Source organism: Notothenia rossii (assembly GCF_949606895.1).
Source record: "Notothenia rossii genome assembly, chromosome: 11".
Lineage (NCBI taxonomy): Eukaryota > Metazoa > Chordata > Actinopteri > Perciformes > Nototheniidae > Notothenia > Notothenia rossii.
Genome location: NC_136910.1, coordinates 7492882 through 7519624, shown reverse-complemented (window position 1 = coordinate 7519624; position 26743 = coordinate 7492882). Strand labels below are relative to the sequence as shown.

Genomic DNA, 26743 nt, shown 5'->3' with positions numbered 1-26743 from the left:
CTTCACAGAGGTTCCCACCCATAAAATTAAGGGATCTTTGTCTGAAGAGGGAGAAACAGAGTGATTTTTGTGTGTGTTCCCAAATAGTCCCCAGAAATACTCACTCCTGTCTTGTCTCAACCTGAAAACCTGGCAGGTTGTGACTGTGCAGAGTAGGGTAATACATTCCTAGCATACCATGGGGTCAGGGGACTGGAAGAGCCAATAGGTGGCCAGCTGACTGCCCGGTCCCTCCTCCCAGCTCAAAGCGAGAACAAAAACAGCCCTCTCAGGAAAATCTCTCAGAGACCTTAATGGGTGTTTCAAAGAGAAGGGGGGAGTGGGGAAGCGAATACCCCGTACAAATTGGCCTCAGGTAGCTTTGAGATAATTCAGGTGGAGCCATTCCCCAAGAAAAAGCAATGTTGGCCTACAAATTGGTCCCCCCTGAAATCAAAAATGTTTTTTTAAATTGCTTCAGCTGAGACAAAATGCACTGCTAGATTCAGACTAATTCGATAATAGCCCCCATCTTAAGAGGTTAAGAAAAACGTTACCGCACTCCCTTTATTGCAGCAGTGGGAGTAGAAAAACCCTCTCTCTTGACTTTCATCCTGGACTCTGTTTGACTCATGCATGCGCAAAGAACGGCCACTTTGTACAAGTTACGACTGGTTTATACGCAGAGTTCCTGCATTTTTTAAATATTCACTCTAGCTGCGATAATGAGGAAACATCTAACAAACAGCGCTGGGGTGCGGTGAGACAGATCTAGGGCCACAATAAAGCCAGACAACAGACAGCACTGTAAAACCAGCCCAAGTCAAACATGGGACTCACAATCAGCAAGTTGTGTTGTGTCTTTAGAATCACAGAGTATGTACACAACTACGTCTGGAGGTCTTTATTCACAGTGGTGGCTCCGCAGATAACAGATAGTCTGTTTGAAAAGGAGACGCAGTAACATGGTCAAAAATGACAACAATCTTTCTTGAGAAATTCAAAAGTGAAAGTGACATTTAAGTTGCAGGAAGGTTGACATTCTCCGTCTCACTTCAGAAATAAACTGCACTGTTAAGGCACCACAACACACCAGGCAAGCAAATCTAGCAGCTAAGTGTTATTTGTTGCTTTACTTTTACTCAGTACTTTTTCGACATTTTGGGAATTACACATATTTAATTTCTTGCAGAGACTAATAGAAAATATGATTGATACCAGTCTCATGTCTAAATGCTAAATAGTAAGCTACCGCCCAACAGCTGTCTGGGGTAGCCTAGCTCAAAACAGCTACATAGTTTTACCTGAAGGGAAACTGTCTTATTATTTCTGAGATTAAGAAATGCCTCAAACCTAAACTTCCAAAACGGCGATTATATTTAACATTGTTAGACGGTTACTCTTTTTGGAACTAGTTCATTAAGTTTAGGCAAGAAAACTGGGCTAGGTTTAGCAAAAGATCAGTATAACTAAGTTTAACATACTAACATAGTTACGTGCATTTACGTACTAACATTACATGTTACTTGTTAGACGCTTTTATCCAAAGCGAATTAAATACTCAATACTGTGGACAATCCCCACAGAGGCAATTTGGGGTGAAGTGTCTTGCCCAGGGACACAACGACATGCTGACTGCAGTGGGGTGAACCTGTGACCCCCTGATCCCAACACCAAGGCTCTATCCACTGCGCCAGATGCCTCCTAACGTAGTTGTGTTGTCAATATGGGATTTTGGTTTCGGGATACAAAACCGTGGCCTCCTGCATGGATGTCAATGAGAGGTCGCCTCGTTATGTCAAATCTAAATATGGGTCGTGGATGGAGTATGGATATGTTGCTTGCAGTAGTTTGTTTTGGTAAGTGTAATCTAAAGGAATGTGTTCAGCATTTATTCCTGGCAAAAATCTGTAATTCCTAAATTAAAAGCTACAATCAACTGAGCATGAATTAGCCTCTTAGCTATAGCAGTGGACTGATGAGACTTTTAACAGTCTCCTTGTCCCCAAAGGCCTCCAGCCTCTTTACCAACCATGTGGTCCCCTTCTTGGGTTGCAGTCTGTGGATAGTGAGACCACCCCACTGGGGAAAGGGGGCCAAGATGGCACATTGATCAAATATCAGCTAGACACTAGTATCCATTCTATAAACTGGGGGACATTTCTGCAGAGATTCAGGCCGATAAACATTCAGACTCCCTTCCCTGGTGACAACACACAGGAAGTGGGTCGTCGACGCTATTTTCTTCCTGCATTAGCCTTCAAAGCAGAACGAGGACACAGATAACAGCAAGTTATGGACACGCCGTGTGATCATGGATGCGGAAGGACAAGGGGGGGGCACTGTAATTAGCAGAGGGAAATCCTACACTAAACAATGATACAGTTTGAGGAGCCTTCATCAGGGAAGCTACACACAGGAACACACATTCTTTTCCTCAAACATCAGCTATTCCTAAAACAAAAAGCATGTTCTTTCATGTAAATCCCCCCCAATACTGTGAGCTCCACATGAGCGTTCATGTCTCGGTGATAAGCACCCATAAGTGTTACAGGCCAATGAACACCTTTATTGTGAAACACAAACCAACTTGTTTCTCTGCTGAATGTAATGGCCTCAGGATAGGTGAAAAGAAAGTAGAGCGGGCTATGGAAAGGCTTTCTGTGCATTCCAAAATGCATACACCAAAGAACCCTGAACCCTCTGAAACTGCTTTTATAAAAACAATTACAAAGCCTCATTTCCCACGTGACCTTAAAATACACTTCAGATTCTGTATTAAACTCCACAGAAAAGGCAAGCCCCAGATGAGTTGTGGGCTTGTGTTTTAGAGGTTTACATGAAACAAAAATGCAAGTTCCTACCAAATCACAGGAATCATGACATTTCTATATTATTCAATTATGCATTTTCTATCATATTTGAGTCAAAATTGGAGAATGAACCTTACAATAATTGTATGTTTCAAGGTTTTAGATTGACAGCCAGAAAAGCATATTAAATAGAGAATGAGTCTGTTAATAAAATACACTTAAATGTACGTGTATTTTATTAACACACACATTCTCTGAAAAAACAGGAAATCTGAGGTATACAAATATAGGCTCTAGCCTATATTTGTATACCTCAGATTTCCTGTTTTACACACATTTTTGAACTGAACAAGGTAGTAGCCTAACTTCTGCACAGTCAAACTTAACAGTTATATGAATCTTATACTTTAAGAAAGATAATAGCCTATTATTGGCACAGGTCGTCAATTGACTATGCAGAGATACACATTTAAAAAAACGCATCGCTGCTTTTCAACAGGTGGTTTGCTCGAGAGGAACTACTTTATTGTCTTGTAAAAAGGGAAGTATATGATTTTACAAGAAGTGTATCGTGTCACAGGTGTTAACCGCAATATACTCCAAACCTTCATCGGGGGGGGTTTGCGCAGTAAGTAGGCGCAATGAGCTTCTCTGAGGCAGTGAATAAAATGGCTTTTTCCTTACGCCACCTGGTCTAAAGCAGGTGCGTAGCCTGCGTATTATAACCTTAAAAAGGAGAAAGAAGTGTTCTTAGACATGCACAGCTGATTACTTACAGGTACTTGTTGGGGACTCCCTGCTGTTCGTGCAGAGCGACTGAGAATCCAAACAAGCTGCCTTTGGTTTTCCCCTCTTTGATCACGGGAAACCGCTCATCTATGTTAAATCCACAGCAGGTTCTTGTCCCTTGGTACACAGCCAACACCGCGCAGAGGAACAGTCTGGGGGACATGGTGGCGCTTTTCATGCCGCGTAAGTGCACTTGGTTCCCCGCAGATCCACGATCAGCGTGAGTCCGACACGTCTCCCGCAATGAGCTCCAACAGGTAGACTGCTTCACACAGACCTGCCCATCGAGAGCCGGCTGCTGCTGCCCCCCCCCCCTCTGTGTGAGTGCTGAGGTGTCGGTGTCTGCCTCTCTGCTGCCCTCCCCTGCTCTCCCTTCCTTCCTCTCTGCCCTCCACACCCAGAAGAAACAAGTGCACTCCGTTCATTCACACAGTGTGGTTAGCAGGGGGAAATCTGTCTCACCTTCCCCACCCCATCCTGTCTCTGTTTCTCTTTCACACACATCTTTTGCTTTCCACCTGTTGTGCTTGTAAACTTCATACAACTGTGCACTTTTTAAAACAAAACAAAAAAGGCATTGGAGACTTTTCACAACTTATTGAAAATGTCTGTGCAATATATAACTTAGGGTTTAATTCTTGCCTTTTACAAACAGTCAATCGCTGCATTAATACCTCCATCAATACCTTCATTATAAAACAAAAACGTTTAGGGTACATATATAGAATTCAACTAAACTTTCTTCATTGAATAACATTCTACTCAACAATGGCATGTGCTTATTATTTTTCCTTGAAGTATTTTCCGAACCCTCCCCCCCCCCAGAAAAGACTGGGGATTAGTTCGAAATGCACATTGGAGATTTTCTTGTAAGTAAGAGGAAAAGCTCTCAAAAAGGAAAAGAAACATATTGTCTGTTGAACTTGCAAACTTCAAAAAACTGCACTTTTTAAGAAGAAAGAGCAATTGAAGCCTAGTCAGAAAAGACAGCCACTAGTTGAAAATTAACATAAGAGATATTCATGAATAGAAAATGCTCAAAAAGTATTCAAGTCATCCCTGTTTCTAAAAATAAAGTCAGTTGACCTTTTAAACTTATCACCTGCAAAAAAGAGCACCATCTGTTTCGTAGGTCTACGTCCTACGCTGTAAAATGTATTATCTCCTACACACGGCATCTATTGCACGTCTGTCCGTCCTGAGAGAGGGATCCCTCCTCTGTTGCTCTCCCTGAGGTTTCTCCTTTAAACTGTGGGTTTTTTCTTTGGAAGTTTTTCCTTGTACGATGTGAGGGTCTAAGGACAGAGGGTGTCGTTTTTTGTCATACTGATATTCTGAACAAACTGTGCTGTTATATTAGATGTAAGTGTCCTTACTCTAAGGTAATTATTAAATGTACAGCACTTTGGCTCGACCAAAAATCGTTTTAAAAATGTGCTATATAAATAAAAGTTGATTTGATTTGAAACTTGAAAACACACATAAATCATGTTAGCCATTGAGTGCTTAGTGCAGGATATAATGTGAAGGAGGGACTATGTTATAAAAGTCAGGCCTCCTGTCAGAACTCCCTAACAGACGGCCTCACATGAGCCCTCTTGTGACGGCCACCCCCTGCCTCGCTCCACTGCCTATCGCCCAGACGTATGGCTTCCAATGAGCAATTCATTAAATCGTTAATCCCCTTAGAGAGTTCACAGAACAGGCCAGAGTTCTTTAAAGCATCCTCTCCTCCAGCATGACTCTTCCCCCCCCCCCCCCCTGTTTTGGTCCGACTCTCTCAGGAACCCCCTGGTGTCGAGAGACCAGCTGTAACTCCCTCTCCTCCCTGTTTGCTTGTATCTTCACAGCAATGTGCGATCCTTCATCGTGGCTGCTTTATTGGCTGACTCCGGGCTTACATCTGGCACCGCTGACCTCCTCTAATTGATGAGCCGAGCTCCCACTCTGCAGCTCCTCTCGCTGCATGAGTTTCTGAGTTTCTCTCACCCAGAGGTAATCTCTCCCCTGTTACCGGGTGAAATAATGCTCCACGGGGAATGAAGTTCACTGCACACATTCCAGTGCAAAAAACGTCCCGTGTGCAACAAGAAACACTGACTCAGTTAAGAGGTGTGGGCTGCACAAATTGGTTTAAAAAACGAATTGCAATTATATTAATGAATATCCCTCATGATATTGGAGGGGTTGCTCATTTTTTTATGTTAATTCTCATTATTTTTAACATTTTGAATTTAATTCTAACACATATTTAGCCTTAAACAACTAAGAGTTTTGCGATTTGAATATTGCAATTTCTATAACAAATGTAATTAAGTGTACAACCTTACTCTACAAAACTACATTTTGTTTAGTTGTTCACAGGAATGTGTTTGGTGCTTAACACCACATCAATCTTGATCGATAGATAAGTTCAATGATCAAAGATTTAATATCATCGATGCAAAGAGAAAGGTAGACATATCTTCTTTCACATGTGCATTTATATTGGAATTTCCAATTAAGTGTCACCCTAACCCTGACAATATAATGTCACTTCTAAACCACATGCAACTTTCCTTTGTCTAACAGAAAACAAGAAGTATACTGTACATGTTCAATGATCAAAGATTCGATATCAACAGTATAAAGGGAACTCATACGTATGCATGAAATTAAAACCCTTCGGCGCTTCAGTGTCACCCTAAAACTAACCCCTGAAATTTAACGTCACTTCTAAGACGCATGCAACTTCTCCTTTGATACCAGGAAACAAGAAGTATGTAGATAGCAAAAGAGGAAACACACAGCGTATTCTACAGATTGTAACCTCGAAATCTATGGAGGTCACATCAGCGTCTGTGACTTTAGAATCCCTGGCTTTTACAGTTAAACATGATTTCAGAGTTAATCCAGGCTTAAACTTTGTGGAGTTTTTCTACATTTCATCTAGCAGGTAACACACTTTTCTCAGCCCAAAGGTGAGCGCACAACATGCCGGTGTATACAGTGTCAACATCCTGTGGTTGCCTTATCAGGGCATCTATCTGGAACACACTGACGCAGAGCAGATCCATGCGGTCCAGACACAGCTTCACCACTCTGACTCGACACCCAGCAAACATCCTGAGAGAGATATTAGGGGACAGAAATTTAAAGCAAACAACAACATACAAGAAATCTGACCTCTGGTTGTTTTACTCTATGTGATACATTCCTTTGGGACTGGAGAGCACCTGATATTTCACCCCTCTGGGACCCTTTTGACATGTGAAAAGTGTCACTCTGGAAAAGTGACAGCTGATAGTGAAACTGCGCTCTTCTTTACAGGCAGGAAACAAACACACTGTTGTTTAAGGTCTGCAGCCAATTGTTAATCCCTATTGGCAGTAGACTTTCCACAATTTAAAACTCAAAGTCTACTAAAAGCTGATACCTTTCTCACACAACAGCTCACGTTCAGTCCCTTCTGTGTTACAGTAGAGGGAAAAAACGTCCTGCCTTGACATTTGTATTCCCCAGACCCAGATGTAAGCCTACACCAGCCTCTGTGAACCGTGAGGACAAAGACCCCAATGCAGTTGCTGCTGCCCCCAGAGTCCTCTGCTCGACAGTCTGAACCCACACAGCACACATGGAATGTAATTTGCAATTTATCTGCTAGTTTCCTGTTTTTCCCCCCCCTTCCAAACCCTCCCGGAAAAAAAGGAATTCCCTACTTATTCCTCTTCCTATGTTTTTCTTACTGCCTCATAATGTCCACCTAATTGAGGAGGTTAAGCTTACATACTTATAACATGTTCCCGCTCAACTTTACTGCTGCTTTGTGGTTTTGACGTATATCCCGAATGGCTCCACAGAGTCCTCTCAAGGCGTCCTTTGAATCGGCGCTGAGGGCTGATGGGACGGGCGGGGGAGTTGCTATGTGGAGCTCCTGATGTGAATGTGTGATAACAGAAAATGGACTGTACAGAACAGCAAATGCATCAGTATGCTCCATAATGGTCCCATTAGTCTTATCGCTGTATCTACTCAATAGGCTTTGTGTAAAGTCCTTAAAGGGGCCATATTGTGCTCATTGTCAGGTTCCTATTTGTATTTTCGTCCTCTACTGTGACATGTCTCCATGCTTTAATGTTCAAAAAGCTCTTTATTTTTCTCACACTGCCTGTGTTGCAGCACCTCTTTTCACCCTCTGTCTGAAACCAGAAAAGAGTCTGCTCTGATTGGTTAGCTGGCCGGCTCTGTCGGGATTGGTCAACTTAGAGATGTCCCGACCCTTAGCCTATCACGTGCAACTAAGCACTAGCCAATAGAATCACAAGTGTTACTTAGTTATGTCACTATATCATGGAAGTATTTACATGTAAAAAAACCTATAACACACGACAGGAAATGGAAAACCCCCAAAAGGATCATAGGTTCCCTCTAAAAACAGGGTTGGAATAGACTGTAGAGACCAGACAGAGAAACAGAAACAGCCTTCTGAACATAAAAATGCAAAGAATTGTCTCAAAATAACGAAATGTCAGCTTCGTGTTGAATTTCCATGAATATTAATCCACATTACGGGCGAACATAACATACCGAGCAGGACATTGGTTGAATATGAAACACAGCACGCTCTCACCCCGAGTCCTCGCTGCACGGCGACGACAGAAACGGCCGTTGCCATGGAGAAGGGAGTTGCTATGAAGCCAGTATGTTGTAGCGTCTGCAGGAGAAGACAGTGCGCTCTGTTTAAAGTCCAGCCAGGACTCTAACTGGGCTCAGGTGACCTTTCACAGGAATAAAACATGATCATCTCGCCCCTGTCCATTAAACCAGTCAATTACAAAAGAAACAAACACACATTTATGCAGATGTTTGCCACACATGTGCACAGCTACACAAATAATATAACAATGTAAGCTTTCTGTCCCACTGTTGATACGAGTGTTAACATTCATTAACTGGCTACTCCTACTCAAATGCAGAACATCAAGTGAACTTTAGGAGACAAAACACAAAGAAATACACATTTTGATGCTGTAAATGTAACTCTCTGGCACAAATAAAATCTAATTTTAGAGGAAACTATAAATGATACATGAGCAAAATCTAATAATATGTCATTTTGTTTCTTAAACCAAGCTTTTGCATGAATAATCAGTCAGTTCTCAGCCTCTGGTTCTACGGAAAGAAGAGGCTTTGAGCATTGTATAAATACAAGACTGTCCAAAGTGAAGGGACACTCGTATACACCATATCTTTGCTAAAAAATGTCCACACAACAACTGATGCCAGCTTATCTAACACTCTGTTTTAGTATGAAAGGAGGGGTGATACATGCTAAAACAAAAATGTGTTATTTCAATCATTATTCAAAATACCACATTGTATCAAGTTTGTATTTCATGAGTTACAAACGCATGTTTTAAACAAATCTTGGAATTCAACTTGATGAAATACAGAAGGGAATTGCCATTTCCACAGCCTCTTTATATCTATTATGGGACAACTGGTCTGATGTTACATGATACCTCTTGATACAATGTCTGTGTGTGAACATTGTGTTTTATGACTTCTCTAGGTCCCTGTTAAATGTTCATTCATTCTCTGATGTGTGACTATAGTTCACATTTGTTCATTTGAGTGCGGGGGCTGCTTGTCATCATCCACATGTGCGTGCCCTTTGAATGTTTGGTGAATGTGTGGCAGGAAGGAAATGCAGCAGGGGTTTGGGACCGACACATGGTCTCGCTGTTCCTCCGCTCTCCAGTTCGTGCTAAGTGTAGGAATGTATAGCCTGAGGAGAGAGGCGTGGCTCGAACCCTCTCCCACTGTCCACTGGCACCTGTTTTTCAGCTTAGCTTTCAGGCAGACAGATAGAGCGATGGGAGACAGCGGGGCATATTCGCTGTGTTATGGAAACAAAACAGCTGTCACACAAACCCATGTTGTCCCACCATAACAATGAACCCACCAGTCTGTCTTTATTTCTGTTAAAGAAATAGTTTGACATTGGGAATAAGCTTATTTGCTTTCTCGCCGAGAGTTAGATGGACGTGTGAGACCCATGTAGACGTATGTGTTGGCTTGGTTAGCATAAAGACTGGAAACCTGGCTCTGTCTAAGGTAAGAAAACACAAGTATAAGTACCTGTTAAGCTCACAAACTAACATGAAAACATATGTTATGAGGCGTTATGTGCCGGACTATTCCTTGGCCATTGCGGGTAAAACGCCAGTCTTCCCATTCATTTCAATGTGGATAGTGCTTTTTGGCTGCGGTGCTAGGGCCCAATGGGGATCGGGGGGCACAGAAACACTAACAGTTGAAAGCATTGCTTAAGAAAAGTAACCCAACATCATGATGCAGTGGCTACATAACTGGAGAACAGACAGGAGTGGATCATTTTGTGCACCCAGTTCAGACTTAGTCCATGTTGCAGAATAAAGGATAGAAAATGGAGAAAAAGCTCAGGTTTTTGGTTTAAGTTCTACTTATTCTTTTCTTTTGTTGTTATGACTGCTTTCAGCTAAATTATCGCCCCCATCTAGACCACCAGGCTTTATGCTAAACTAGGCCAACTGGCTGCTGGCTGTGGTTTACCATACAGACAGTAAAGTATAATACATCTTCTATACAACACTCAACATGGAGCAAAAAAGACAAACGGTTGGACTATTCCTTCACGAAGTTGTTTGGCTTGAACCAACCAGTGTCAGTTCAATTACATGTTTCTTGGGGGGGTAATATAATTTCTACAACTTGATAGAAATGCACTTAGAGCTGAGGAGTTCAATCCCAAACCTTTCTGGTGCTTTCAGCTAATGTTGCATTAACAAAAGGTGGGAATGCGAGATATAAAGTTAATGATTTATTAAAAGTGTAAAATAAAAACACTTGCTGTACAATGGGGCACTCTGATTCATGTTTAATCATTAAGAAGGGAGTCACCGCGCAGAGCATTCCTATCACTGCCCTTGGAGACACTTTTGTTCAAAATGAACAATTCTGTGCGGAGGAGTCATAGGTAAAGAAAGAAATGTTTGAGGGGAGGCTTGGTTTGATCTGGCTCGGAGCCCAAAAGACTGATAATCTTGAGCATGAGCTCTCAGTCTGAAAGATTGAAAAGGAATAAGCTGCACAGAAATGCCTTAAACTTTACGTCTATTATTCATCCAGTGCGGCTTTTAGAGAGAAAGGACAGATCTTTCAGGGAGGGGGTGAGTGAGCTATCTCTCTGGGGAATCACACCGGCATGACCTTTAGACAGAACTCAATCATAACAAGAGTGTGTTTTCCCCTCAGACCACACTAGTTACTGGCTGTCGCAAGTGCTCCAAAAGGTCAGGAGAGCATTTCACCTTAGTCCAGATTTACCCCTGCTCCCACGGGACACATTAACTCAGAACGTGATACTCAACAAGCCTGTGAAGTCCACACTATCACTTCTCTGCTATGTTTACCAAAGGAGGAGTTATCTGTCTCTGGGACCTAAACAATCCCCTCTTTCAGAAAAGTGCTCCATTATCTTTATGGTTAGACAGCAGAAAAAACACACACATGTGGACGCACTTTAACACGGCACACTTATCTCCAGAGACGAAATAGCATGAAAGGACGGAGAATATCGCCTTACAATTGTCCCTGAAAGTCACATTTGACAAACTTGATCATTATATTCCAATCTACTTTAACATAATCCAATTATTAACAGCCTTGCTATTCTTCACCCTGGATAATAGGTGAATATATAGGGCAGTAAATCTGATGCATGGTGCTGGGACCAGGCCCTAATGTAATATGGTGGACAGCCCATTGAATAATGACACAATCTGCAGGGTAACTGCAGTAAATCTGACCAGCAAACACAACGCGAGCTCACTCCCACATCTCTCGTCCCCCCTCCTGTGGTAAAGTGAGTTGCTATGATTTACAATACTCCTTATAAAGCCTGCTTCCTGTCTGCGCAGCGTATAGACACTGACCCCATGCAAACTTTGCTGTTCATCCCTTAGACCTCCTGTAAACACTACGAGGATTTATTTTCCTGTCGCCTTTTGATCGGCTGTGGATCTGTAACCACATGGTGCCATTTTGTTTATGACTCGGCATGACTTGCAAATGAACATAAAAGGATAGATTTACATTGAAGACATGTGTGTTGTTTTTTATAAAAAAGGCAAACCACGTCCTTTTTTGTTTGTTGTGAGGTTCCCAGATGGTTTGGATTTGTGGTGAAACTGCTGTAAGTAATGAAGTAATGAAATTGTAAATTAAAAAAAGCCTGTGTTTTCTGAGACGGCCAATTTGAATACTGTTTGCTGTACAATAAATCACATTAGAAATACTTCTGTTTTGGTAGAATTGATGAAATGCCTTTGAAAAGTAGCAGCTTTCTTCCTTGTTGTGTCTTGCATGCAGTGTGTGTGTTCAGCCTCCTCTCGAGCCAGCGTGTGAATCCACTCGCTGTGTGAATGCAAAGCCGAGCCCTTTGTTTCCTACGACAAGTGGAGCTGTACTCCACGGACCTGCACATTTTCCTCTCAATTGAATGGCCCGCTCAGATCATTAAATGTCCATTCATTAGCGGGAGGGGGGAGCGAGAGACACTGGCAGGGACTCGGCAGTCAGGCAAACACAGAGGGGCCGGTCGAGGAGGGGCTGTCCCTCACACTGCGACACTGTGGGTGGCCTTCGAATACAGCACCTGAGACCACCGTCATAAAGATGGAGAAGTGCTCAAAGGTAGCCAAGATGCTCGTAAGCATACACAATCCATGCTTTCATGGCATTAACAGTTTTTCTGTAAATGACTGAACTTTAATAATATACCACTTCTTACTGTATTTACTGAATTTAAGATATTTCAACGACTACTTTTCAGAAGCTTTTTCACCAGTTATCTTTTAGACTATTTAAGGAGAACTTTGTATCTCTATATCCATTACTTTAAGCTAACAATTTCAACATCCTTATCAAGAAAACTCAAACTGAAATGACCCTCTTTATACATGGGGCTTTCTAGACTGTAAAATGTTGGTATAATGTTTAATCTTAGATTTTATTTTATTTTTTACTTCTCTTGATAATGCTGTGACTATTTTGATCTATTAACTGTTCCAACTAACCTTTCCCATCACTCCATTAATTTATCGTAACTATTTTAGCTGTTTGTCCATTACTTTTAGCTAACTTTAGCTATTTCAACTGTAAATCTATCTTGTGTCTATTTTTTGTTTCCTCTACTGTGACATGTCTCCATGCTTTAATGTTCAAAAAGGTCTTTATTTTTCTCTGTCTATGCTGCAGCACCTCTTTTCACCCTCTGTCTGAAACCAGAGCCCAGTCTGCTCTGATTGGTTAGCTAGCCGGCTCTGTTGTGATTGGTCAACCGCTTAGAAATTTCCCGCCCTTTAGCCTCTCAAGTACAATGCATTCGTACAAGCCAATAGAAGCACAAGTGTTACAAAGTGATGTCACTATGTTACATAAGTAAACAAAGGAGTCCAATGGAGGCGTTTCAGGTAGTAAGTATTTTTAACCACTTATTCATTTAGCTAACTGTGTACATTTCTGTTGGCTTTCCTATACTCGTCATGAAATCTCAACATCTGGTGAACTGTTGTTCTCATAGCTGACTCAATATGAGTTTTTTTTATTGAAACAGTAAGCTACTCCACAATATGTCCACGTTCTCCACAAAGGAAACTGCAGCAGTACCCCTTTGGGTACAAGTAATCCTGGCTGGAAATGACTGCTCAGGGCCGGGCAGTGGCTGCTGCATTACCTTGTTTCCTGGACTACACATCATGTCATCATCACTTCCCCGAGGACAACCGATCCAGAAGCAACAACTGTACTGAAGACAAGGCAGAGGAGGTTGGAGGGAGGGGCCTTCACGTCCCAGGGCCAAATATTTAAAAGGAAACTTACTCATGGTCAGATGTATGAGAGTGGCTGAAGACGCACTTTGTTTCAACCTGACTTAACAACCTGACTGACTCACTTTGCCACATTTGATTTAAGGGCTTTATGACTAGAAGTTTATAAGGTGCAGATGAGAGAGCATGTTGGAGTTTTTCTGTGTAAGCTGAGGAGGAAAAGGGGGCAGAACGGGAACTCCCAAAATCGGCCGTGCTCAGGCATGCCTAGATAAATGACGGCTTTCTACGCTGTGTTAACAAGCCCACCGAATAACTAGGTGGATGTCTTACACAAGACTTTTCTGTGATTTTCCAAGTTACAAAATATTTCCAGTAAAAGGTATTTGAGTAGGCCAACATTTGTTCTGGAAATTTTAATTTTGTTTACAAGAAGCCCCATACGCAAAGGGGTTGCTTTCTCATTCAGATGTGTGCCTCTGTTGGCAGTTTATCTTTTACATGAAGTATGAAAAAGTGGCACAATAAAATAAATACAAATAAAAAAACCTCTTCATACAGCGATCTTGAACAGGCTTTTTACAGTCAGCTTTCTATAGTGTACACTTAATCCTGCTCTTTGATCAAGTGTATCAAACACTTCTCTCAACCCCTACTATGACCCTCCTGACAACACTTTAATGAGGCTAAATTGTTAGCCTTCATAGAAAGCAAAGTGGAGTTTAAACTTTGCTAGAAACCTGGGGGATGAAAACTGGTGTCATCCTGCCTGCAGATTTAGTGGAGATAATCAGCAGATAGAAGGCAGCAGATTAATCTAGTCCTCAATGCGTTTCAGTCTGAGCCAAAACAAACATGCTTGGATCAGGGTGGAGCTTCCTGTGAGAAACCTGGGAGAGGGCATCCCAATCCAGAAGACTCAAGGAGAGAGTAGCTGTAACCAAGGCTACATATTCACTAGATAAGCACCAGCGAAAAAGAGATCGTCACAAAAGGGTGAAGGGTCAAGATAAACCGTGGGACAACAGGGTCTTAGAGTCTTGTGAGAAATTTGCAAATATTGTATTGCCATTGGGAAAAGATGTTTGGGAATGTTCCTGCAGCAGCTGGCTTTAACATTGAAAAAGATACAAATATATTCTCACTCCAATAAGCGTAGTAGCCTATTGCCTGGAGCATTCCCCTGGCCGGCAGCCCACTCAGAGAGCGGCCTCAGTGAATACGTAAGTTTGAGTGGAGGCCGAACAAAGAGGCCGTAATCAAAGAAGTGCCCCTCCTTTTGATCACTACCCTGCACAGCTGTTTCTACAGGCTGCTCTCACTCATCCACTCTGGGCCAAGTGGAGCCGGAGAATAGATGCATTCTTGTGGATGAGGCAGGGGTTGCCAGGACGGGACACTTGTGCGGATGCCTGTGTGCAGCGGCTGGTGTTTGTGCCAGCTGAGGGGAAAAAGTAGATCCGAGTGAGGAGCATGGGATGGCAGCTGAAAAAGAGTCACATCAAGGGAGGAATATATGTCTTACAACTCCGATGTATTCAAAGGGACATACAAGAAGGGAATTTTTAACAAGGGATGCATCAGCTGTTTCTATGTTTGTAACGGTTATGGGCTGTTAGGCGGCCATTGTTCCCCTCACTGTGTCTGGCTCTGCTCACGGCCGTGTTGGACCGGACCTCTCAATTAGCGCAGTGCACTGTTGCAAAAGCTGATTGACATGGAATGCAGAGCGGGGAAAAGGCCTGTTGTCTCCCTGCGGGGGGCGGGGTTGTTTACATCCTGCTTTCAAACACACAGACTGAACACTTGTTAGAGTATGTGGCCACAGTGGGAGGTCGTACAATAACTTCAATTAGGACACAGTTTAAAAATATCAATTTCTGATGTGATTTGATGATTTAACTATATCAATTGATTTACCATTAGCATACGCTTAGCTTTGAGCTAACTTTTCAACTGTCATCCATAATTTTTAGCATTTTAACCATTAACATTTACAGTGATTTCAACCATTTATACATCACTTGTAGCATGGGGGTAATAGGGTCTTTTTGAAAAAGATATTTACCAAATTAAATATTTGTACTGCATAACAAATGTATGTTTCAAATGCCATTTAGCTCCTGTGTTCATACGTGTAAAGTCAATAAAGCTTTTTAAATGTTTGCTTAAAATGTTAGGACACAGGTTTCAAGTACAATAACAAATGTATGCTATAGGCGATGAATTAGGTGGGTGAACATAATATCTTTAAAAGGTCTCAGTGTTGAGCTGGGGAACATTTGACCCTGGTACTAGGTTTGCACAATACATAGGACATCATGATCATGTTGTCATGACACAAATGCACAATGATACAGTAGCAGGTTGCTAGTTAAGGAAGTGCGCGAACTGAGCGTGACTGCAGAGACACAAGAGTAATGACTGCTCCATTAAACCAGCGGATGGCCAATAGCAGTGATGCGTTCAGCTCACAGGAGAGCCAGAGTGGGTGGAAGCAGCCCTGCAGGGAGGCATTTAGCTTCAGAAGGTGTTTTGGATTTGTGTTTGTGCGTGTGTGTGTATGTTCGAGGAAAGGGCATGACCTTTAACATCTGGAAACATGTGTCTTCTATTAGCTTTTTGCCTCCTAGCTGGGGACCCTTGGGAACACATTACGAAGGCCTCACCTGGGCTCTTTTAGGGAACCACACACACACACACACACACACACACACACACACACACACACACACACACACACACACACACACACACACACACACACACACACACACACACACACACACACACACACACACACACACACACACACACACACACACACACACACACACACACACACACACACACACACAGGTTAAATGTAGCCGAGCCAAGTTACATCACCGCTGGGAGGATGTAACGATCATTTGTTCCAGAGAAATCCCAGATCGAGTGGAGTATTTTTAGTTCGCGGGATGGGAGCGCTGAGCTGTTTCACTGGAAACCAATTACTGTAGTTTTCTGGTGGGTTTGACTCTGTGCCATTATATTGTACATGTCAAGTCAGTGTTAGTATAATGCATTCTGCAGGTCTTGTATTTAATAGATATCTGGAAACATTTGGAGGACAAACTGGCAAGAGTTTTCCCTTAGGAGAGAAGCATCAGGTGATTTTCTCCGTCTGGACATTTATACGCAGATGGTCCAACGTCCTTGACTCATGGCCGTTTCTTTTATTATCTCTAATCAGGACTGAGGAAGAAAGGAGAGAGTCAGCAGTTAATATACTTCCAGTTCTCCCACTCATGAGTGCCCTGACCCGATCGCTCAATCCGATCAGCACAAACTAGCCGCCGGCGCTTCATTATCTCAAAGAGCTCCACGCTGCCGCCTTGAAGTTTTGCGGGGGTGTAGGAAGCAACGAGCAGACTTTGTTTTTGTATTATCCCACTAATAATTAAAGTAAACATCCTCTGCAGTGTAGGTGTGTAACTGTGTATGATTGTTGAACTTTGTGCACAATACTTCACTGATTGGGGTTGAGTGGTAGGGGTTTAAAAGTACACATTGTTTCTACAGAAGTCCTTACAGTGCTAACAGGTAGTGGCTGTACATAGATATGGTTTCCCCCTGTGGGTCTTGCAAGGGCATGGCATTTTGCATGTTTTTTAAAGCCCAGACATCGACATTTCTACACCACGTCGATACAACGAGCATATCTCTTATGCTTACGGAAGCACTGAGAGGTGAGTGAGGAAATCAAACTTTTCTAAATCTAATCCTATAACTTCTTCATTTGTGAAGGTCATTTTTTTGTCATTGTGTGTTGTTGTAATACTGTATTTGGCCAAAAGAAGCTGAAGTGCACCACCCTACAGACGCTATTCAGAACATAATTTGTATTTCATCCATTATTAATCCGTTATCATTATGTTGGCAATGCATGTGTCCCAGTTTCCTCTTTTGCAGGTACGATTAATACACAGGTTTCCAATTTTCAAGAGTTGCTCGCTTGTAGCTCTACTGTCTCTAGCTCTGTCTGCAGGGTCTGGTAAAAACTGTCTGCTCTCTTTATCTGTTCCCATCCTTTGGCCCCATGTATACACCGCTGTGCATCGAATCACCGCCACCAAGTGGTCAAAACAATACTGCAAGACAGATCTAAAGGAAATTAAAGGCCATTCCAACAATGAAACTAAATTAAATCCTCATTATTGAAGTTATTGGATTTGCTTTATCCAAATGTTTTTATTATATGTCGTGACCTTAATATGTTCTATGAATGTGTCACTAGCATATGGTAATCGCCCTCTTTCTTACTGGACTTTACAGACCTTTTGCTCTAAACTCAACAACTGCTCCTCTAAGAGTACTCCTATTCCATCCCCCAAGATACATACAAATGTGTGATCGTTTTTTGACTTGACCTTCTTCCAGGTAGAAATGTAATTCTATTCAGCTCTAATCTGCTGTTTAGGGAATCATGATTTATTTCCAAACCCTTTAATTCACCTGTTCTGAAATCGCAGGAGATTAACAACTAGCCTATATAGACCAGAGTTAGAAAATGGATCGCCAGATATTTTTGCTCTAACTTCCTTCAGGGTTTCCATACCTCAGAAAACAAAGCATTCAACATTTGTCTCGAGGCCTTCATAACACTGCGTATACAGTCTGAGGGGAAACCAATACAAAGTGGAATGCTGAAGTCGGCATCTGAAAATTGTGAAAACAAAAGAAGAGCTGCAAGGACAACTACAGAGAGAGGTACGTCTTGTACTTGAAATGAAAACCTTTTGATAACTACAACCACGTTCATCCTACCAAGGTCCTGAGAAAACGGCTAGACTGGTATGTCTCTCATGTCTGAGGGTCACTACCATTACTGTTGCTCTTTTGGGACTAAAGAGGCTCCATTAATCACACTGATGGCTCTCAGGATGATTTGAGAAGTTAATAAATGTGAATGAAAAATTACTTCTCGGAGGGGGAAAAGGCTTCATTTGTAATGTACAGCACAAAAGGTCGATTTTTTTCCATCAACAGCGATCAGACCAAACCCTGGTTAGCCGGTAATTGCCTGGGTTTCTCTGGGCAGGGTCGGAGTCTTTTGTCCTTTGTTGGACCCGAGCCAGCTGTTCTACTTCTGCTGATTTGAAAAGTACAAAACCCTGAGGCTGTCTCATGTTACCGTGTTGTGAGCGTTTGATTGGTTGGCTCACTGAGGTCTGTAGAGCTCATCTGACTGTGCAGGATAGATTGTCATTACTCTCTGACAGATACAAATGATTTGTGTACAGAGATTTATACCTTACAAAGGAGCAACTACACTAGACTATAAAACACTGAGTTTACAGGTTAATGCTAACAGGTTGCAACTGAAGATTCTTTCACTGTCTGGTGTCTGGGAAGATATCTGCAGATCATATACAAACAGCAAGTTAGCAGAGTAGGGAAATAGTCCCTGCAATTTCATGCTTTTAAGGGGTTTAACTTCACGGCAAAAACTGCAACTATAATGTCTTATATTTAGCCTTTTTTAGAGTTGATCTGTAGAAAAAAGAGGAGAAGTCTATAAAGGGAGACTATTACATCTAATATTAAAAACTACCAGTGATGGGAAGTTTACTTTTTAAATGTAATAAGTTACAGTTGACATGTTAAAGTGTAATAGGTAGGGTTAGTATTTTAATGACTTACTTAAAAGTTATACAACTTCACATTTAGTTACTTTTCTACCAAATGTTTTAAACAGAATCAAACATTTGGTTCTATATTGGCAGGGTGTGTGCTTCTGTCTTTTAATAGTGACACCAGCACATGAAATCTAAGACATATGCGCCATCTAGTGGAGGTTTTATGATACTACAACATCATGACAATTTCTCAATAAAAAAGCACCCAAATAGGACGGGACTGAAGTTACTTTGGTTTATTTTGTGACTTTCTAGATTTAATTTTAACATGTACAAGTACTTTGATATATTACATGTTTGTGTTATAATACACATGTTTACAGAAGTGGATGAAGTACTCCAATATTTCACAACAGTTTAAAATTACGTGAATAAACAAGTTTACATTTTGAGTGTGTGTTGTTTTAGCTCATTTATTTATCAACTCACTTCACCATTCTTCCATTGCTGTTTTGCAAGGTCTGCCAAAAAAAAAGAACGACTTGAGACATGCACAGTCTCTGTCAGACATGCTTAAATATGTTGTTAGGGCTTCAGGCATTTGGCAAACATAGTTTTAGAAAAAAAACTTTTATGGATGAACATGTTAAAAAGCTGGTTTGAATAACATGTAACATTTAATAAATGGTTTACTTGAGCCGTAATGTAATAATATGTGGTTGATTGTAAGACTAATTCCTGCAGGAATCTTCAAGTGCCAACTCCACAACAAATGGCTCAAAAAGTATTATATGCTAGAAGTTGTCTTGGTCTTTATGGATTAGCCTTTCAAACTTTAAAATGAAATGTGTTTTTCATCTGATAAAACAGAAAGGTCAGAAAAGGGCTAACTCACCTAAAGTCCTGGTTATGTGTTGATACATTTACAACTTTGTAAATTGGCGGCCTCTAAAGGCAACAGAGGGAACTACACCATATTCAGATATCACGTGACTCCAGGGGAAGTTTATAATACTGAATACTAACAATGCAAGAGATACACACAGTTTAATCCATTGAAATGTAATTGACAAATATGTATATTAATGTAGGTAATATGTTAAAACCTTTACTTAATTCAAAGAAAGATATTTTACTTTTCCTTTTATTGATTTTATAAATACAGATGTTGGTATAATAGGTTTGCAATCATCTGGTGGCTATAGTTCCTTTAAAGACAAGTGGCTCATTTGTTATTCATTCTTCCATTTGGTTTGGGAGAACTGTTCCTTTATCTCTTCATGCCAGCACTACTGAAACGTACCAAAAGAGGGCATCAGTTCATCAGACATGAGGGGCTACAGGAGAAAGGCATGATATATGATGATATATTTTAAAGTGTGCTATTTAAGTTAATTATCATTACTCTCATAAGTGTAATTTAAAAACATAACATTGAGGGGAGGCAGTAGCCAGGAACACACAGATTGTAGATCAATTTGTGTGAAGCTGCATTTATCTGTTATGTGCAATACACACATAATTTCTCTAGATGTTATCGGTGTCTGTTACTGACTCTTGTTTTAATACCTTTATATGTTCACCTACTTTTATAATGTTGCTAATGTTTTAACATGGATGTGTACTTGTTTTTATGTTTAAACTGGTTATGCCTCTAATGTTAGTCAACTCAATTGTTTTAATATATGTTTTCCTTTGATCTGCCTTGTACATTTCCCTGCTGTGAGACAAATAAAGGATTTCTGATTAAGCATACAGCAGGGGGCGCTGTGCACCGTGTTTTCAGTTGATAGCAAAAGCACTGCAGGAAAAAGAAAGAAAGAAGTGAAACACTGTTTTAATTACAAGCTTAACCTTTTTTCCCAAGCTAAAACGATCCTTAGAAATCAACAACATGAAACTCAATAGTGCAACGATTTCACCCTTCAATATCGCGTGCTGTTCAGAGGTGCATTGTCATGTTCTAACAGTGTATTTCTGAATTTGCATTTTCACACACAACACGTACAGTGCGGAGGAATTCACCCGAGGGCTCCGTGAGATGAGCGACTCCTTTACCTATCTCTCCCATCTCTTTCACGTACAGTTCACTGTCCGCCAACTCCTTTGAATGACAATACGAGTTTGTGGGAGTCTGGCTGACAGCTTTTCAATGGGTTGAATAAAGTGTGATCTCTAGGCACTGTTAAGAAAACATTGCATAAAACATTAAGGAGACGGTCTGGCTGCGGGATTAAAGCTTTAGAGAGGCTAATATGTTGCCAGCCTGTAGCATGATTGTGAGAACTAATGGACATGTTGCGTTTCTCACAGACAGTCCCTGAAGGCCTAACATGTTCAACTAGTGAACAGGTAAATGCAAATGTAAAGAGGGGAAAAAAAACTAGGTATGCGTGCATGCATGCGCTCTTGGCTGAAGGCTTGGTTTTACCACGACTTCGCCCGGAGCACAAGAGAAGAGAAAGGGGGGGGGGGGGGGGTGTAGTGGAGCCAATGGGAAGGCAGCTTCCAGCTCAGCTCTCTATAACTCTGTGTCACAGCAGAGGAGCGATGCCACAACTAAGTTACTTCAGCAGGGAGGGTTTCACTGGACTATCAGCTCTCTAAAGCCAATTCTTTATTGCGTTTTTTTTTGCTTTACGCACACACAAAAATCCCCGAGTGGACTTTCTTTTCTCTTGGAGGGGCTGCTTTCAACATGAGCGCCGGACAGACGTATGAGAAGAAGATTGCGAGTATTTTGACCGATCTACCCGGATCTATGAGCTGCCACCCGAGCTCCAAGGACTCTCCTACTCTCCCCGAGTCTTCGGTGACGGACATGGGCTACTACAGCGGACAGACGGCGCCCAGCCACCACGAATACTATCAGAGCCAAGCGTACGGACAGCAAATGAACTCTTACCACCATCAGTTTAACCTGAACGGAATGGGAGCTGCTGGAGCGTACGCGACCAAATCTGAATACCCCTACACAAACAGCTACAGACAGTTCGGACATTACAACAGAGATCACCTGCAGGCATCACCTCCCTGCTCAGGTAAATATTGAGACATGCTTTATCTGTTTTAATGAGATGGTGTCTGCCTCCAAAGTGCGTACTGTCATCTGCTCAGTCACTTGTTGGTATGAGAAAGCCTTTCTAAAGAGCCCTGAATGCCTCTGAAGCAACACTGAAAAAACATTTTTTGTATCTTTATGTATTTATCGATTATCAATTAAAAATTTCCCTTTAGTTCTGAAAAATATGTATAGCAAAGTAGAGATATAAAAAATGCAGTTCTGCTTCAAGTCAACATTTTTTTTGCCTTTCATGTCCCCATCAATTCTACATCTCAAGGCCCATGACATATTCACTTGCCACATATCCTTAATTTATTATCTTTTGCAGGTACACAACTAACATTTGTTTAGTCAAGCTTATGTTAATGTCGTGTGCCTGTGAATGAGCCACCCAATAACATCACTGCAATAAAACAATGATGGTTTGAATAAAGCTAATTATATTCACTCCTTCAGTTTTATTACCAATTGCTTGACAAATTGCAATTTGTCATAATACAATTATCTTGTCTGATTTAAGTTTGGATTTTTGTCCTGTGACACTTATAAGTTGCCATACATATATCATTTTTGACACAATATTTCAAAAAGTATCTTGTAAACATTTTTGCCGTTATGGTTTTGCTTTTACTTTGTTATGCTTAGAGTTTTACACTTTATGTCTGTTTTGATGGTTTATTTAATCAACATATTCTCCTGCAATTTCTAGTAAAAGAAGAGCCAGAGCCCGAGGTCCGCATGGTGAATGGAAAACCGAAAAAGATCCGCAAGCCGAGGACAATCTACTCCAGCTACCAGCTCGCGGCTCTGCAGAGGCGCTTCCAGAAGGCGCAGTACCTCGCGCTGCCCGAGCGCGCGGAGCTGGCGGCGCAGCTCGGCCTCACTCAGACTCAGGTAAGCAGAAACACCTGATATTTTCTAATTCACCAATACTCGTTATACATGCGAGTTATGGCTTCCCAAATATGGCTAACAATTTGTTCTCTAATTAGCCATCGCTGCGTAATTACGCACAGAATACAGAGCTTAATACTTTATGGATAGAAATGAAATGAAATAGCTGAATGTTCTCTGCAAAACTATTATTTAAATGTATGGTAGGCTACCATATATTTAAAAAACCTATGATTATACTTATTTTACATAACATTGTACACTTCAATACCGTATAATAAATGCCTATGGTAGTAATTCGGGGTTAGTTATTTTACCCAAGGACATTTTGACATGCTGGGATCGAACTTCTGACCAAATTATTGGTCTATTTTTCCCCGTACACCTGCATTTTAAACCCCTTTTTCATTTAAATGTCCAGTTGCATTATAATTAATGTTCCCCCTCTTACTTTCGCAGGTCAAGATCTGGTTCCAGAACAGGAGATCCAAGTTCAAGAAGCTGTACAAGAACGGTGAGGTTCCCCTGGACCACAGTCCCGACGCCAGCGACTCCATGGCCTGCAATTCCCCTCAGTCCCCCGCAGTGTGGGACAACAGCACCCCCCAGAGCACCCCGATCAGCAGACCTCAGGTCCAGCCGCCGACGCACAGCTCGTCTCCGCCATACCTGGAGGATTATAACAACCACTGGTACCAGCAGGGATCCCACCTACAACATCCGGGCACCGTGCACCACCCCGTTCCGCAGCAAAGCGTGGGGGCCGTTTACTAACAAAGACTCAGGAGCACATTTATCTCCTCACACTCTCTCCTAAAGACTCTGCAGAGCGAACTGGACCGGGAGCAGGCCTGAAGAGAAACTGTTTTTGGATGATCAAAAATGTTTCAGAACTGGGTTTACATTCACAAAGCACATAAGGGATTTCTGATCACTTGTGGTAGCATTTTAACGGACATCTGGCGTGGTTTTTTTAATTATTAAATTATTTATCGCTTCTGTTGTATTTTCTTTCACTCCTTTTGTAAATGAATATGCATTTTTTTTTTTTTTAAATAATTAGCCTAACCACAAAGCGAATATTGACAAAACCGTGCAGGTGATCCATGCTGCGTTCAAGTCATGTGTGTTTGTAAAGAGCGCGTACAAAGAGAACTCAGGTCATATTTATATGGATTTGTACAAAACGTCGAAGGTTGTAAATATGTGTTTATATGCAGAAACCACTATGATGATATTTGTTTGAAACGGAACGACTGCACTGTGGTGCCTCCATTCTCATGCTCATGTAATTAGTCCACGTGTTGCCTTCTTGTCAATTGAATAAAGATGTTAATTGCACGGTGTGTGTCGAGCCCCTTTATAAACAGATGATTTAAAGATTCAGGACAGATAATCAAATGTCGAGTTATTCTAAACAATGCAAAGAAAGCCAAGAAAATGTGAAGTAATTTCTCATTTTTAGCAATATATTATTAATATTAAATATATAACTTTGAATTACTTAGTTTAAAAGATGATTGCAATGCAAGAAGGGTTTATTCAGAATGTTGCTTATTATCAAAAACACTTACACACTTTTACAACGTGTATAATAACTATTTAAATTATAATGCAGAAGAACAAATAACATGTTTGTTCCATATGGCAGGAGATTATAGTGGCAGTGTTTAAAGATGTTGTATACATGCCTAGAATTAGGATTTATCCTGATTTAACGATAATTAATTTAAGTTGTTTTACAGAATTAATGCTAAAAACCAAACACTTGCATGAAAAAAAGCGAATCTTGATTATTATTTTTTTATATATTGTATACATTTTATTCTGCAATTGTTGCAGCATGAGAGCTGCGTGCAAAGCGCTGCAGTAGGAGGCGACACACCAGCAGACATGTTGGAGTCACTCTGTTTTATCACACACACACACACACACACACACACACACACACACACACACACACACACACACACACACACACACACACACACACACACACACACACACACACACACACACACACACACACACACACACACACACACACACACACACAGAGAGAGAGAGAGAGAAAGAGGGGGGGTGGTAAAGGCGGGGGATAAGCAAGACCGTTGCCGAAGGGGATCTCGCTCACACGCACGCAAACAGCAGGATGGATAGAAACGCTGCCAAATATCGACGCTGTAAGAAAACACCACAACCCTCTTTCATTTTCTGAGTGCTTCACCTCAGACAGTAGATCTCATGTTGTTGGATTTGGCAAAGCAGAGTCATAAAAAGTGATCTGCTGTTAAAGAGGTTTATTTTTTAAATAAAACTGGGGTCAGGGTCAGGGGTCGTTCATGTCATGACTTATTTTGTTTACAATATTTAAAGTGTTTAAAAAACAATAACATTGAAAAGAAGAGGGTTAAACAAAAGGTGCTCCAGGGTGATAAACAGCCTAATTAGATTACATGAGACACCTTGGGAATACACTGATATTAATGAAGTGAGAGGTGTTGGATAAACAGGACAACTACACTTTAATAATGAGACAGTCACAGTCTCTTTAAAACAAATCACAACCGTAATGACGGTAGACAATAACCGCACACAGCCTGCATTATTAAATATGCTGCACTAACAGTTACATGATGGAGAAAACCGCTAATGGCGATCTTATCCACATGGACCACCAAGGCACCATTACACACCAAGAGGAAATGTGCCCACGGTTTATAGGCCGACCTTTTCTACTGCTTTTAGTAACTACAAAGGTATGTGCTCGTGACTGGAGGTGTTACTGTGTCACTGCAATAAGAGCAATTCAAATGTGGATTTAGACCCACATATATAGCCATCAAGGTTTAGAGTGTGACTTGCGTTTTATTTTCCCCCAATAGGATATTTTTGGGTTGACTTTTTAAGGAAAAAAACATTATTGAAAAAGCCCTATTACTCGAATGATTATCAAATCTTTGTCCAATGAAGTTCGGGATATATTTGTAGAAATTAATTGAATTTGCATTTTTTTTGTAGAATTACATGATGAAATAAATCATATATGATTAAGATATATATTTAAATGATTAAATAATTAATTTAGGCAAATATTTGGTAATCTTGAGCCTGCCTTGTGCCGTTTTATTTTTATAATTATTTCACATGAGCACATATGACTGAAACACGAAGTAAAATACCAAGCCAAAACACGTTTTAAGGATGTTCAGTTATTGGGAGTTATAACACTCTACAATCCATATTAATTGATATAAACTAATACTTTATTTATACATAATTTATTTTAAGATTAATTCATTTGGACGAAGAATAAAATTCACAATTTTATATTCTTATTTAATTGCATATCTTCGTCCCTTTGACATCTGTGACATATTTATTGTAAAAAGCACTGTACACATTTTCTACCAAACCTCACACACATTCTTTCAACATTTACCAGAAAAGAATTCCCATTCCCTAATGTCCCTGCTTTACTTTGTTCCCCTGAACTCAACACCAGTTGTCTACAGCATCACTCACCATCTCAGTGCACTGTGCTGATTTGACAAAGGCACCATGAGTACTATTGCCTTTTAATATCAATGAAATCTCATCAAGAGTACATGTGACCTCCCCTCGGGGGCCCCTCAGCGTGTGTGGCCCCTGAGCCGAGGTTGTCAGGGGAAACATTTGTGCCGAAGACAAACGTGTGTTCGCTACAGGCTGCACTTGTGTGTGTGGGCTTGT

At 41.1% G+C, this 26743-nt stretch overlaps 2 protein-coding genes across 3 annotated transcripts in view; one reads left to right on the top strand and one right to left on the bottom strand.

Annotated features, from left to right (window-relative positions):
- The window catches only part of itga3b (integrin, alpha 3b), a 130908-nt gene that overhangs the window by 30683 nt on the left and 73482 nt on the right, over nucleotides 1–26743 (bottom strand). The window contains exon 1 of one of the 2 annotated variants that reach the window (XM_079660734.1): nucleotides 3569–3882. The exons of the other annotated variant lie outside the window; for it this stretch is intronic. Coding sequence (XP_079516860.1) covers nucleotides 3569–3759 — 191 coding nt within the window. The 5' untranslated portion in view covers nucleotides 3760–3882. Of the gene's footprint in view, nucleotides 1–3568; nucleotides 3883–26743 lie in introns of those variants that run through there. 2 annotated transcript variants of the gene reach the window in all.
- Nucleotides 21597–24352, top strand: dlx3b (distal-less homeobox 3b). Its single transcript, XM_079660527.1, has 3 exons — nucleotides 21597–22094; nucleotides 22827–23011; nucleotides 23471–24352. Exons 1-3 carry the CDS (start codon nucleotides 21752–21754, stop codon nucleotides 23783–23785), a joined length of 843 nt encoding a protein of 280 aa, XP_079516653.1. The 5' UTR covers nucleotides 21597–21751; the 3' UTR covers nucleotides 23786–24352.

Bases quoted from the DNA above. Each gene is read 5' to 3' on its own strand.
- dlx3b (XM_079660527.1), top strand. From the start codon at position 21,752: ATGAGCGCCGGACAGACGTATGAGAAGAAGATTGCGAGTATTTTGACC. The intron at 22,095-22,826 runs GTAAATATTGAG...TGCAATTTCTAG, and splicing joins GGCATCACCTCCCTGCTCAG to TAAAAGAAGAGCCAGAGCCC. The intron at 23,012-23,470 runs GTAAGCAGAAAC...TTACTTTCGCAG, and splicing joins TCGGCCTCACTCAGACTCAG to GTCAAGATCTGGTTCCAGAA.